The sequence below is a fragment of the Taudactylus pleione genome, unplaced genomic scaffold (genome assembly GCF_031769625.1).
Source record: "Taudactylus pleione unplaced genomic scaffold, aTauple2 ptg000573l, whole genome shotgun sequence".
NCBI classification, from domain to species: domain Eukaryota; kingdom Metazoa; phylum Chordata; class Amphibia; order Anura; family Myobatrachidae; genus Taudactylus; species Taudactylus pleione.
The window spans coordinates 5,075,561-5,089,263 of record NW_028284975.1 but is presented as its reverse complement, the minus strand read 5'-3'; the positions used below and the strand labels follow the sequence as shown (position 1 = coordinate 5,089,263).

General features: G+C 39.0%; 1 protein-coding gene across 3 annotated transcripts in view; it reads left to right on the top strand.

The window, feature by feature from the left end:
- MANBA (mannosidase beta) overlaps positions 1–13,703 on the top strand; it is a 124,460-nt gene that overhangs the window by 58,720 nt on the left and 52,037 nt on the right. For 2 of the 3 annotated variants that reach the window (XM_088453233.1, XM_088453235.1), the window contains 6 exons: positions 1,558–1,663; positions 5,068–5,235; positions 5,464–5,587; positions 7,227–7,402; positions 7,849–7,959; positions 9,984–10,135. In XM_088453233.1, the coding sequence (XP_088309359.1) occupies positions 1,558–1,663; positions 5,068–5,235; positions 5,464–5,587; positions 7,227–7,402; positions 7,849–7,959; positions 9,984–10,135 (837 nt within the window). The remainder of the gene's footprint in view (positions 1–1,557; positions 1,664–5,067; positions 5,236–5,463; positions 5,588–7,226; positions 7,403–7,848; positions 7,960–9,983; positions 10,136–13,703) is intronic. The other variant, XM_088453234.1, reaches the window with a different exon arrangement.

Sequence of the window (13,703 nt, the reverse complement as noted above, 5' to 3'; positions counted from 1 at the left end):
GTGTGTACGCAGCACCAGGGCCCAACGGTCGGTCTAAAACCCATCTGGTCGGTTCCTGATATAGTGTGTGCTGCACACGCTATGCCGGTCCTGTCATGTTTTTACTGTTCAGAAAGTGCAGTGTTTACGGACCTTCACCTGATGTCTGCTAATTAATTAGCATTCCCCTTAGAAAACAAGGCTATTTGTAATTGAAAGGAACATTTGGAACTAAACGATTATTGAGTAGTGTGTACTGTGTATATATATTGGCCATTTTCAGGATCATTTTGGTCGGTTCTGAATCTGTCTAGTCATTAGCATCTTTGGACAAAACCTAAGTGTGTACCCAGCTTAAGTTACATTTAATATTTTGATGGTGATAAGCTTATGCCTCAGTGTTTTTATCTTAAACTATTGCAAAATTGTATAATTATGCTTGTTATATTGTTTATAACATTATTAAATAAAAAAGGTTATTCACACTTTAATTATATTGCAAAGCTTTTCGGTATTTGTTCGACAACAGCTAGTCAGCTATAGTTTGTCTCTGTAAAATAAGTTGCACTGTAGGATAAAATACACGAAAACCAGTGGTGCTAATCCACATTGTAACAAATATGTAGCAACCAGTTAATACAAAAGCATAAGGCAAAAGAGCAAGTAAAATATGCTTCACGATCTACTTGCGGCCGAACCTTCAGTGACCCAGAGCTGTAATCTTGCTTCAGCACAGTCCATCAAAGAGACCCTTTTTATCTTTGAATTCCCTGTAGTTCTTGTTATATTAATATTTATAAGGGTTTAAAAAAATTCATAATAATTTGGCATTCATGAGCATACAAATACCCAATTTTCTCAGGCCAGGATTGAGGTATTTAAAACAAACAACTTACCACATGACTAGGTTTGAGGAAGTCAACATTTCACTTCACAGACTGAAACCATTAAAAAAACAAAACAAAAAGATTTAAAAAAACCCAATGGCTTAAAAGTTTCATTGTCTATGTCAGTTAGATCTATATATTTTGGTGAATTTTGATGTTTCACTGCAACATTCTAAGTTATACACTTATGATGTATTTAACACCTTTTTTTTTTTATACTTTTTCATTCTTTATTTAGACAAATGTTGATTTCTCCACTACTTTAATTGAAAATACCTAATAAAAAATGTAATTATTACACTGAAATAGTCAAAACATGTTATGTTCCGTTTTAAATATCTCTATCCTGGCATAAGAAAATTGGGTTTACGGAAATTCAAAAATGGTAAAATGTTCAGATTTTATATTTTTTAGACACTTACTGTACACTACTAAATGTACGCAAAAATAACATTTGCATTGGATAAATTCTGTAACTGCATGTTAAGAGACCATGCCTGAGACAGGACCTAGCACATTAAAGAGACGCATATCATAACATAAAATAGAATTTGACAAAACCAAATCAAATATATGTATTTTTAATATTTAATATATCAGATTTCTTTTGCATGTAACCTATTCCTCACTTCATTGTTCAAGCCATTGTATTTGTTTATTGGTTAATCAAATAAATGGTTTTGCTTTATAGACTGTGGCAGAAAGTTACCTTGGTTTGTGAAGGGATTGACACGGTTTCCACAATTCTTCTCAATAGAATTCCCATTATGAAAACTCAGAACATGTTCAATAGATATGTGAGTAGAAACTTCATGTAAGTTTATAGAATGGTGACCATAAAACAAGAATTAATCTTATATTTGTATGAATGATTTGCTAAAAATGTAGTGGTGTAAATTTCTTTAGTGTGCATTTAGGTAATGGCATGTATTGATAGTGTTATTCCAACAAATGAAAAAACAATAGCCAAAAGACTAGCTGAAATGTTTTGATAATAAATGCATTCCAAAGTAGCCCCAAACTATGCTAAAAATGTTAGATCTGGTTACTGACTACAGTTTGCCATATTCTAATACAGAGCCACTGAGTGGCTTAATTGTGGTCTTGATAAAAGGACGCATCACCATTCTGACTCCCAAGAATGAGCAGGCTACCATCATTAATGACACTTTACTTCAGTCGTTCGAAGGGGCAAAAATGGAGTACAGGTCTGTGGGCTCGGTAGTGCAAATTGATGACACGGTGCACTACCCTGTGAAGTTCCTCGACACCCTCAACCCTCCTGGCCTCCCAACCCACACAATTATCCTCAAAGTATGGTTTCCAGTGATGTTACTGCGGAACCTCAACCCACCCAAACTCTGCAATAGCAACAGACTGCAAGTAAAGGCCCTCCACAGGAACGTCATTGAGGCCACAGGGTTCAGTGGGTGTTTATAACACTCATACCATCAATGTGCCTCTTCGAGTTCAAGAGGCTACAGTTGCAGCTCATGGTCTGCTTTACAATGACCATCAATAAGTCTCAGGGTCTTGATAAGGTGGCATGGATTGACTTGAGGGAGGACTGCTTCTCACATGGGCAGTTCTACGTGACCTGCTTCAGAGTGAGCTCATGCACCAACTAGGGGATCCTACACCTGAGGAGAGAACCAACAATATGGTTTACAAAGGAATCCTTAAGAAGAGAAAAAAGGTTTACATATGTCTTATAATAACCCACCTTCATTTCATTCATATTAATAAAAAAAAATATATAGGAAAGTCAATTTATTTAAATGGATACTACTACGCTTCTTTACTACAGAGGCATAAAAATTACCTAAGCATATAAGTTAAGTTAAAATGGGATGTAGGAAAATTAAAATGGTAATATATAAGGTCTATCCAGGTGAAAATGAGCACATCGGCTAGTATTACAACACTGCTATTTGTGGACATTGCTTGAAGTCCTCCTACTACATTACAAGCTGCAACATGAATTACGGAGCCTTTTGGTAATACCTAACGCTGCTATTTGTTCCTATGGACATTTTTGGAAACTGTGATTATTTGACATTATGCTGATTCAAGTTTATATTATACAGAAATTTCACTGGAATCTAAAAAAAATCCTTATCGAGTGCCACATGTGTTATTACTATATATCGGTGCCAAAAGTCATGGGATAGATGCAGAACCTCCTCTAGCCGGCAAAGTGCATCAATTCCACAAGTGGATGGAAGACCTCTGGAAAGATGTTGACCCATGCCGTCTGGAGAGCTTTCCACAGCTCCCTTATATTTATAGATGCAGGGTCTTGGGTGCGGATGTACCTCTCCATGGCCACATCTTTCATCAGAACTCTCTAACCAATTCTGGACAACATGGGACCGATGACACTGCATTATTCTGCTGGAATATTCCATCAGTTTGGGGGTACATGAGGTCCATGAAGGGCTGCATATGGTGATCAAGCAATACAGTGATCGGTTACCTTTCATGGACGTGTTCAGGCGGACCAGTGGACCTAACCCATGTCACGTGAACACACCCCACACCATTATGGAACCACCACCAGCTTGCACAGTATCTTGTTGACAACTGGTCCATGGCCTCATGGGGTCTGCGCCACACCCAAACGATGCCATCAACCCGAAACAACTGGAACCATGACTCATTGGACAATGCCACATGTTGCCAGTCCTCCAGGGTCCAATTATTGATGTCACAAGCTCAGGTGAGGTGCTGTGTCTGTTGTCATTGTGTTAACAGTGGGCACTCTTGTAGGTCTTCTGCTCCCATATCTAATGGAAGCTAAAGAACGCTGCACTGACCTGCTGGATAAGCATCTGGCACCACCTGCATCAAATGTGGATGTGAATTGAGCTAGTGGTACTTGTCTGTTACTATGAACAATGCTGGCCATAAGGATGCTCCAGGCGGCACTGCTGCAGAGATTCTGGCAGCAGGGTGCCGTTACAGGCACCCTGCTAACCAGATGCAGGAGCTATGGGTGAGCGGCGGTGTCACCCACAGAGCACTGCACTTTGCACACCCCTAGTTATGGACCTGAGGAGACTTACCTTATTAGGTCAGGATTCTGACTGTCGGGATGCCGCTGTCTGTATTCTAATCGCTGGCGTCCCAACTGCCGGGATTCCGTACCTAACCCCCATATACAGCGCTATGCAGAGTATAAAAGCCTCAAGCCCACTGCAGCTAGTTACTCTCTATATCCTGTCCTTTTATCAGCATAACCGCCTCATGCCAACAACTTAATTACCCGACATGCAACAAAATTGAAATTGTACTTTTAATTATTTTGCATTCATATGAGAAAACCAGTGACAAACAAAATGTTTTAAATGATAAAATCTTATTATTCCCCATATTTTTATGTTTCTCATATAATGGAAGCCTCATATTCCATCATTATTACAGATCTAATGTGCAATCATTGGGGATATTTATGATGTAAAAAAAACATTTGTTTTATGCATAATTGTCTCTATTTTACTACACTGATTTTCATGGCTCGTCGACGCCTGGGCATATGTAGCAGAATTTGGGTTGCATGTCAACAGACGACTAGTTCTGCGTAATATCACATTTGGACAACCCTTTTAACTATTGAGAGCTTTTCCTTTTTTCCTCTACTATAATGCTGCTTGTTTGACCCTCATGTATGTAGTTCAAAAACAGCTGGAGGACCGGATGTTGAATACCCCTGTGATAGAATCTACTCCTCTAAAATATCATGGTTAATCTTCCATGATGTGAAGTTCGCATGACCTGGTCACAATACAGTTTTTCCCAGCTATCTGTCGGGTTGGTCTAAAAATGTTGATATCAAGACTGCCAGAACTGCACAACACATAAGCTCATACCTTAATCAGTGCCATCTTGGAAGAGCTTATCCTTGCATGGCTCCATTAAAAGTATGCTCAGTGGCGCTTGGATTTAACGTTACTGGAAGTAAATGGCTTCTACACACCATTTATTTTTTAGTTCTGTATATGTTCCTGTTGTCTAATTCTGTGTATATGGTATTTGTAATGTATAAACAATAAAATTCCGTTTTAGTGTATGTAACCTGTTTTAGATAACTAAAACCCTATGATTGTCACTTGGTGAATGAATTGCATTGTCCTAAGGCTTGCATAGAATTTTTTTACATTACAACATGAATATACAACCGGCAGATATTTTTTCATTGTAGACTATTGACATCACCAAAATCGTTGCAGAGGAAAATTACTTAGAGATCAAATTTCAGTCAGCTGTCAAGTGGTCAGAAGAGAAAAGTACAAACCACTCTTATGTTGTTCCTCCAGAGTGCCCCCCAAAAGTACAGAATGGGGCTTGTCATGTCAACTTCATCCGAAAGGTGAGGAGACTCTATTATATATAATAGTCTTCGTTTCAGATGTTTTGCATTGACAATGAGGATTGTGGAATAACAAATGAAATGACTGATGTTATTATAAAGAAGGATGAAGATGATGAACCTGTTGTATAATAATTTTGACTCCTATCTGATATATTGTATTCTATAATGTGTAAGTCTGTGATTATGTAACGTGATTGTGCTTTCTCTCATCCTGTAATATTGCAGGCTCAGTGCTCGTTTAGCTGGGATTGGGGCCCTTCGTTCCCCACACAGGGCATCTGGAAAGATATTAGGATTGAGGCATATAATGCTTTTCACCTGGACTACGTTTCATACATTCCAGTGTTCGGTATGTTTTCTTTTTTCCCAAAGTGGCCTTTATACTTTCCCATGTGTTTCTAAGTGCTATGTAAAGCAAATTGTGTAGGTTGTATTATATTCTGTGTAGCACATCATGGAGAGCTAGCTATTCACTATAGGCTGGTTTCCATTCTTTTCTTTCCTTGTTGTTTGCACTATACTCTCCAGTATTTCTAAAATTGTTATAGTACAGTTTGTTTCTCTTCTTGAACTGTGGCGGTGATTGCCCATTTTGGAACAATGCAAGTTCCAACTTTCTAAGCTTTTTTTTCTCGGTATTATAAATAGATATTTAGTAGGTTTCCACTTTAGGTATTTAGAAAGGTGGATGTTCAAGCAGAGGAGGCTTAAGGTAGATGCAGAGGTGTAGAAAGGCAATGTGTGGTGTGGTGGTCTATTTTCTTCTGTTCTAACGATTTCCATATGGAGAATTGGGCATTATGACACATTTGTGTCAATATCGGTAAGATTGACAGAAACAGAGGAAGTCATTTACACAGTACAGCGGGCAGCAATGCAACCGGGAATGCAAACGTTACATCAAAGTCTAACCTCTTAATACTAATTACCTCTAATTTCAATAAAACAAACATTGCCATTTACACCAAAATATTACTCGGTATAGCAATTATGACCTCAATTAGTCGTGGGAGAATTTAGTTTATTGGTTTGTTCATATAGTAAGGTTGTAGCACTGTAGCAGTGTACCTAAAGGCACTACTGACTACGCATTCATTAGGCCCACCTCTAGAAGACATGTTTTTTCAGACAAGGATGAATGATGGCAGTGATACACATTTGTCCCTATATTTATTACCAAAATAAAGTGCAAATGTACCAATATAATTAAAAATCACAATATATAACAGTGAATTGGGTTTGATTTCTTAGTAGAAAAACAAATTGGTAGCCTCACATGGCTGTCTTCCAATAATGCAGTCACTGTCCGATTATAGAGGATATAGGGTTAAATTCTGATCAGGTGAATGGAAACTAAACAGATCCCCTAATACTAGACGGTAACGCAGAATCTTAGGGGTAGATTTATCAAATCTTGGAGAGAGATAAAGTGGAGAAGTTGCCCACAGCAACCAAGCTTCTAGGTGTAATTTTACAGGTTGTGCTAGTAAAATGACAGAAGCTGGATGGTTGCTATGGTTGCTTTCTCTCCAACATTTGATAAATCATCCTCATAGTTTGTATGAGTCCCAGTTAGAGACCTATATTGGTTGCTCACTTACAGTACGTGCTGAGATATTCCTGTTCCTCAAAGACCTGACTCTCCTTGTTAAATGAGTGATGTGTGCCACTCAGCCAATAACCCTTCACAGGTATTTAACAATCAATCCTGGGCTGCAGCATGTCTGGTACATCTCTCTAAAGTATTATTAAATGGATTAGAAAACCTGACTGGAGGACAAATTATTTTTTCACATGTTTTATACAGATGCTGGCACAATACTGAGTTCCAGAAAAGCTTGAGGACTCTTAATTAGAATTTAGTGCATTCTTACTATATATAGACTGGATCAGAAACATCTTCTTTGTCTAAATTTCCTGTGCTAATTTCACAGTGAAAAGCATATTTGTTTCCTCTTATTTTGCCTGGATTTGTGTCATTTATGCAGATAATTCCACCTCCCAATGGATGATGGTCATTGAGCCAGTGTTTGATGTAATGACCGTAAACCCTCTTTCAGGACATGTTTTTGTCAAGATACCAGACCTTCAGGTTAACCAGTCACATGATCTGGTTATAGTTCCTGGACAGCACTTCTATAAACTCATTACAAAAATAAGTAAGGTGAGTTTATTGATGCTTTATAGATCTTGTGTAGTTACTAGTCAGAATATGTTTACAAATTATTATTTTTACTTAGAAACATATAATTAGTCTCTCAATTGAATACTGGTGAGTGGTTAAGAAAAACTCCATAATCCAAAAATCTTAAATTTAATTTTTGATGGAGTTTATCTTTTCAAGGATACATCTGTAGGCCATAATATCCAGTAAACATATGTTCCATGTTAAGATCAAACATCACTATTGTGACTATCCAGTCAGTTTCCATGTGATAATGAAAGTTTTTTGCTAAGGATTAAAATGCAAAATCTTGCAGAAAACCTGTTTCGGATGTAAGCGTACATTTCTTTTACTTAGTACTGTAGGAAGAGATTTTTAGTGTCTATGATGTCATGGTTATAATAATGTATAATGCTGTAGTAAATATTGTTACCATTTTATTACAGAATATATCTGTGGGTTTGTGGTGGCCAAATGGTTATGGGAAGCAAACCAGCTACGATATGTCTGTTACTTTTCACTTTGAGGGGGAATATATCATTAATGAAGCAGCTAAGGTTTGAGCATTTTATTTTTCTTTCATTTTCATTTCCTATCATAACACAAAAAACCTAAATGTACCACCGTGTTTTTTTTTTTTTTCCACTTTGATTCTGTTATATGTAAACATTACTGGTAGCTATAGTTTCCCCAACATGATATAGCACCTACTCCTATAGCAACTATAGGAAACTACTGGTATTTAGAAGCCTCAATCAATTACATGTAATCAAAACAACATACTCCATATTTTAAAGCCTGTCTCCACATTTAATACTACTCCCTTTTATAGCTTTTCTGCTAATCTAGTATTGATGTACATTTCTTTTCCAATAAACATAGAACATGTTTTCTGGAAATGCTAAAAACACTATGGGGAGAATTGAAATCAAGGTGACGTTCGCTAAGTGCCGTTGGATCGCCGATAGGTGTGGTCGGAATTCCAGAACCGTATGGCCACTAGCATCACCGATTTTCTTTTGCACCTGATAGGAAAATTAGTCATTTTGTGTAACCGTAATTCTTGGGGATGTGGGCAGTTGAACATTGCGGCTTCACATTGCTGAAAATTTAATTCCTGCCTTATGGTGCGTACACACTGGGCGATAAAGTGGACGACTGAACGATAACGATATCGTTATCATTCAGTCGTCCACTTTATCGTCCATTTTTAACACCAAAAAGATGAACGATGACGACGACGCGCGTTCCCGCGGGTCGTTCGTCATCATCGTTCATCGGGCTGACATGCAGGCCAACCTGACGATCTCGTCAGGTTGCTGCATGTCAGGGAATGGGGGAGAGAGCCCGGCGCTGAACGATATCGTTAATGATATCGTTCAGCGGCTGTGCTCAATGTCATGAACGACATTGAGCACAGCCTGCCGGGGACAACACTACACGATATCGCTCAGGGAGCATATCGTGTAGTGTGTACCCACCATAAGAGCTTGTACGCATGACCTACTAGTAATGATCTCCTATTTGATAATTTTTTTTTTTGTCTGATCACCTTTAAAAATGTTTAGAAAAGAGTTAATATAGATCAAAGATGTCCATTTACACATACCCTGTCCCAGTAGCAATAATATCTTTTTTGACCTAGGGACCAATTCTCTAATGGTTTGTTGGGCCATGTTTTTGTTTCTGACATAGGTAAAAGAACTTCTATCCTAATAAACACTGTTCCTTGCTAGACTACATTCTATACATCCGGTTATAACTATTTGTTAATGTGTGTAATTCTACAAACGCCGTTATTTATGAGAGGGAGCTTTTGACATGAGGGGGAGCAAACATGGAGATATAAGTTCTCCATGTCCAGGTTTTCTCACGTGCCCCTTTTAAGGCCCATCAGCTCCACCACATCTCCCATCTGTATGTGCTGTTTTGTGCTCCTACTAGTATGTTGTATGTCCAATATTGGGCCCCCTGCATGATCTGTATTGTGCTCCCTCCCGATTTGTATATCCTGTATTGCATCTCACGTGTTTTATTTTACTATGTTCTGTATTGTGCTCTTGCCCTTCCCCTCTCCTTATTTGTATGTCCTGTAGTGTACACCCCCCTTTTATATGTCTTTATATGGTGCCCCACATCACCATCTGCATGTCCTGTGTTGACCTGCTCCTTTCCCCCACCCCAGTCTCTGTTTTGTACTCTACTCTCAACGCACTGCCACCCCCCACACACGTTAACTTACCTCATGCATGCTTTCCTCAGTGCTGTCTGCCTCTGCTCGGTAGCCCCTTCCAATCCTCTGCAGTGCCGACATTCGCTGTTTTTCCAGTCTTTGACTAGCAACATCACAATGTCATTACATTATGGTTGCAACGCTGCCAGGAACTCTGCACCGCTGGGACCGGCATAGGCGCTAATTAGGCACTGGTATTTAGCCGGAGGAGCAGTCACTTTACCGCACCACCCCTGGCTATGCCACTGACTAGTGTAGGTGAAGTAGCTGACATAGATTATTGTAACAATTACAGATTTTTTTTACAGATATTAAAATAAAGAGCTGTTGGGTGTGTTTTGTACACAGATTTATTTTCGTCATGTGGAGCTCATTGAGGAGCCAATCATTGGCTCTCCTGGTCTCTCTTTCTACATGAAGATTAATGGGGTCCCCATTTTCCTGAAAGGATCCAACTGGATACCAGCTGACTCTTTCCAAGATAAAGTCAGCTCTGACAAGTAAGTTTTATAATCTGGACTAAGTGTATAGTGTTTTCACCATCGGGCCGATGCACAGATTTCCGCAGTGACCATATTTATGCGGATTGAGCTATTTTTAGCCATTGTGCATGCGTGAAAGCCGTACTGTGCATGCGCAGTGGGTTTGCGATTACGCTCGCACATAGAATTTACTCGCAAAGTGAATGAAAGGTAGTCAGCTTCTGGGGGAGTTAATGGAGGGTCACAGGCGTGTATCTGTTTAAACGCTGTTTCATGGCCGCGCATAAATTAGCCATTGCGATCTCCTATGCAGCATGAAAGCTCTCAGCATGGCAGAGACTCGATGTTTGAGACCGTAGCTGCGTGACTGCCCAATCTGCGTCAATGTTAACGCTGTTGTATGTCGTTGGACAGATATGAGAGAGCAGTGTTTGTCCCTATGCTCAGGTATGCTTTGGAAGACATTAGCATATTTCCGCATTTGCGATCCGTGAGAGATCGCAGTTGTGATTGCATTAGCATAAATTTCTGAATCAAGCCCTATGTTTTTGTGCTGAAATGTACTCCTGCATTTCTAACTGTTGACAATATTCCTTTATACACTTCTGCCAATAATGATAGTATATTAGTCACTTTACTATGCATTTGTAGGGATACGAAAATATTCAATGTATTAGATCACATTGGACTACACTAGATCAGCCAGTTTCCTTATCACACCCCTGTAATGGTGTAGAAAGCAAACTCCCTTTTGAAATGTTACTAAAGTTGCTTTAATAGTGATTTAGAGCATATAATTATGTAAATACATATTTGGATCAATGAATACAGCTAATAAACAATCACGTAGTAATGTTACAAATCTGTGGCTTTACCTAAATAAAAAAAACACACAAAAAGATATGGGAGCTGGTCTGCTTTGCACAGATCTCACTGGAGCAAGCTGCTGCTCTCTCTGGGAGGGTTGCCAACCTCCAATAGAAAATCACAACAATATTTAAGAAAGAAATAAACCCTTCTGATGAGATAGCGCTGCTTAATACATATTTAATCACATAAAAAAGGGGCACATAAATGATTGTAATATCACAATAGCATATAGAGATTAGCACATATAATAAAAACTGTATAATATTAATGTGGATCCACAGTATTAAACAGTCAATAAAAAAGAATTAAAAAAATATATAATATATGAAAAAAAGGAAAATCATCTGTTCAATTCCTTGATGACAATCAGAAAAAATGTTCAATGGCTTTATTCTGAAATGTATTTATATTAAAAAGCATTGTCCATATATCCAGCATATATTGTATTTAAATTAGGAATGTCCAGTGATGGTTAGTAATGATAATATTAGTAGTCTGTGTCAAGGTCTAAAAACCTTTTTATATCCAGAACAAATTGTGTTCGTTTAGTAGTGTTAGTAGTAAAACTTCATCCTATGCGCTTGGTTAGTTCATATTTATGTCATATGTAAGGCTCATTTAAACAATCCCCCTTCACATCCGCTTAATACTTATAATGAGCAGCTAAGTAGTTGGATTCAATTGCTGCATATAAGGCACAAAGTCCTATCCGTGGCGGACTTGCATTAACAGGTACCGGTACCTTATTAAAAGTTTTCCTCATGCAGTCAATTTGCCACGGTGGTCAGCGTGTATATCCTGAAGTGGGGATCACAAGTAGATTACGCGTTTCTCCGCCTCCAGTAACAATCAGCGGCTTCCTCAGCGCTATCTCATCCGAAGGGTTTATTTCTTTCTTAAATATTGTTGTGCTTTACCTAAATGGTTCTTAGGAAAGTGCACTTCCTTAGCTGAACATTAAAGGCTCCCGTCTTGCTGTAGTGCCTGCGCTTATGCAGGGACATATAGGCCATTGTGCTTGCCAGGACATTTCCCATTGAGCCATTGGTCAAATCGGGCCCCCTGGAGGCCATAGCATTTCATATTATTTTTTTGTCACAGGCTCCTCAGGTCAAGGCAGCTGCTGTCAAGGGCAGTTGCTGTACAGTGATGAGATGATATAACCAACATAGCACAAGTCCACCATATTGCAGCAAAATATAGTTTTTTTTAATCTATGATTGCTATATAGCTGTTAACATATAGTCACTTACAACATGGCTTCATGGTAATTGCAAATACTAATATTTGCACTGTGCACCTGAATTGGCTTACTTAATGAGTCTGCATTAGCAACTGCTTTCTATGTTTTACTGGTAACTTATCATCAGTGACAATCAGCTGCTTTTGTATTTGTGCTTCTACTTAACTTTGAGGAGCTCCGGACAGATTGTTATATCAATCTCTCCAGCATATATATGTTCAGCTGTTTTATACGGATTCTTAGCGGTTTGTGTGCGCACAGGACAGCTTGGTATACAAAATTTATTGTCCATCAGTGCTCCCTCTTTTCTTTCTGTTTTTACTGATTTTGTGAGGGCCAGCACCCCACTTTTGAGGTAAGCAGCAGCTGTGGGTCAAGTTAATTGGTCAGTTTAGTTTATATTGAGGTTAGACAAAGTTACACATGAGCACCTGACTTATTTTTTTATTTTAGAGTGTTTACTGTTGGTTTATGTAATGACAGTATATGAAATGCTATGTTGTGAAGATGTGTATGAGATGAGTGATTAATTTTTGACTAGGGCATAGAGTATCAACACTGTGCTATGCAGAAATAGTCAGGAATTGCCTAAAATAAAATAGTGATTTTAGTTAAGAGTAAGCATGTATGGCCTGGACAGGCATTTAGTAACACGTGAGCTTTAGTGCTCTCCAGCCTGTTTATCCTGTCTGATTATCCTGTGGTTGCCGGAGGACCCTTTCCCTACACCAAACCTCCTCATGCTGCTCTGGGGATGCTTATGACTGTGAGCTGCTTCCCAGTAGCTCCTGCTTTTCTGCTGTACCAATGCCAGGCTTGTTCCCTCCTGAGGCCTCCCGTCCACCACCATCTTGGGAGTTGATATCTGCTTCATTGTGGCTTCTGCTGCTGCACTTCACAATCCTAACTTCTCTGCTGCCCTTGTGTCTCTGGTGTCTTGTCCAGGGCTACTCTGCAGAACTTTACTACTGTGAATTACCTACAGTCTTTCTGCAGACCTTCGTCTTAGCTCCTAAACTTCACTTAATTATACTTCCCTAATGAGTTGGAAGTCACAGGCCTCAATGCCTGCTATGCTGAAGAACTTTTATCGCTCTGTCTCTGTCCAAGATTCTACTCCTGCTTTGGTGGAGGGCCCAGTAGTCTCGATCTCTGTGCAGTCCTCTCCTGCCTTGGATGAACCTTCTGCTGTCACAATGGAACAGCTCCTTCAAATCATGATCAGTTTGAAAAAAAGGGTGACATCGGGTGGCTGAGATACATATTGATTTGTCCCTTATCCTTCAAGATATACAAAAGATGTGGAATAGCATTGGTTAGACTGAGAATCGTAAATCCATCCTTGAGGACTGTAGTTCTCCTGTCCTTGGTCAGCTGTCATCCTTGGAATCTCAAATGGCAATGTGTCAGCAAAAGCTTTACAGATGCTGAAAGGTGCCTCCACCGCAATAATATCCGTTTAGTTGGTTTGCC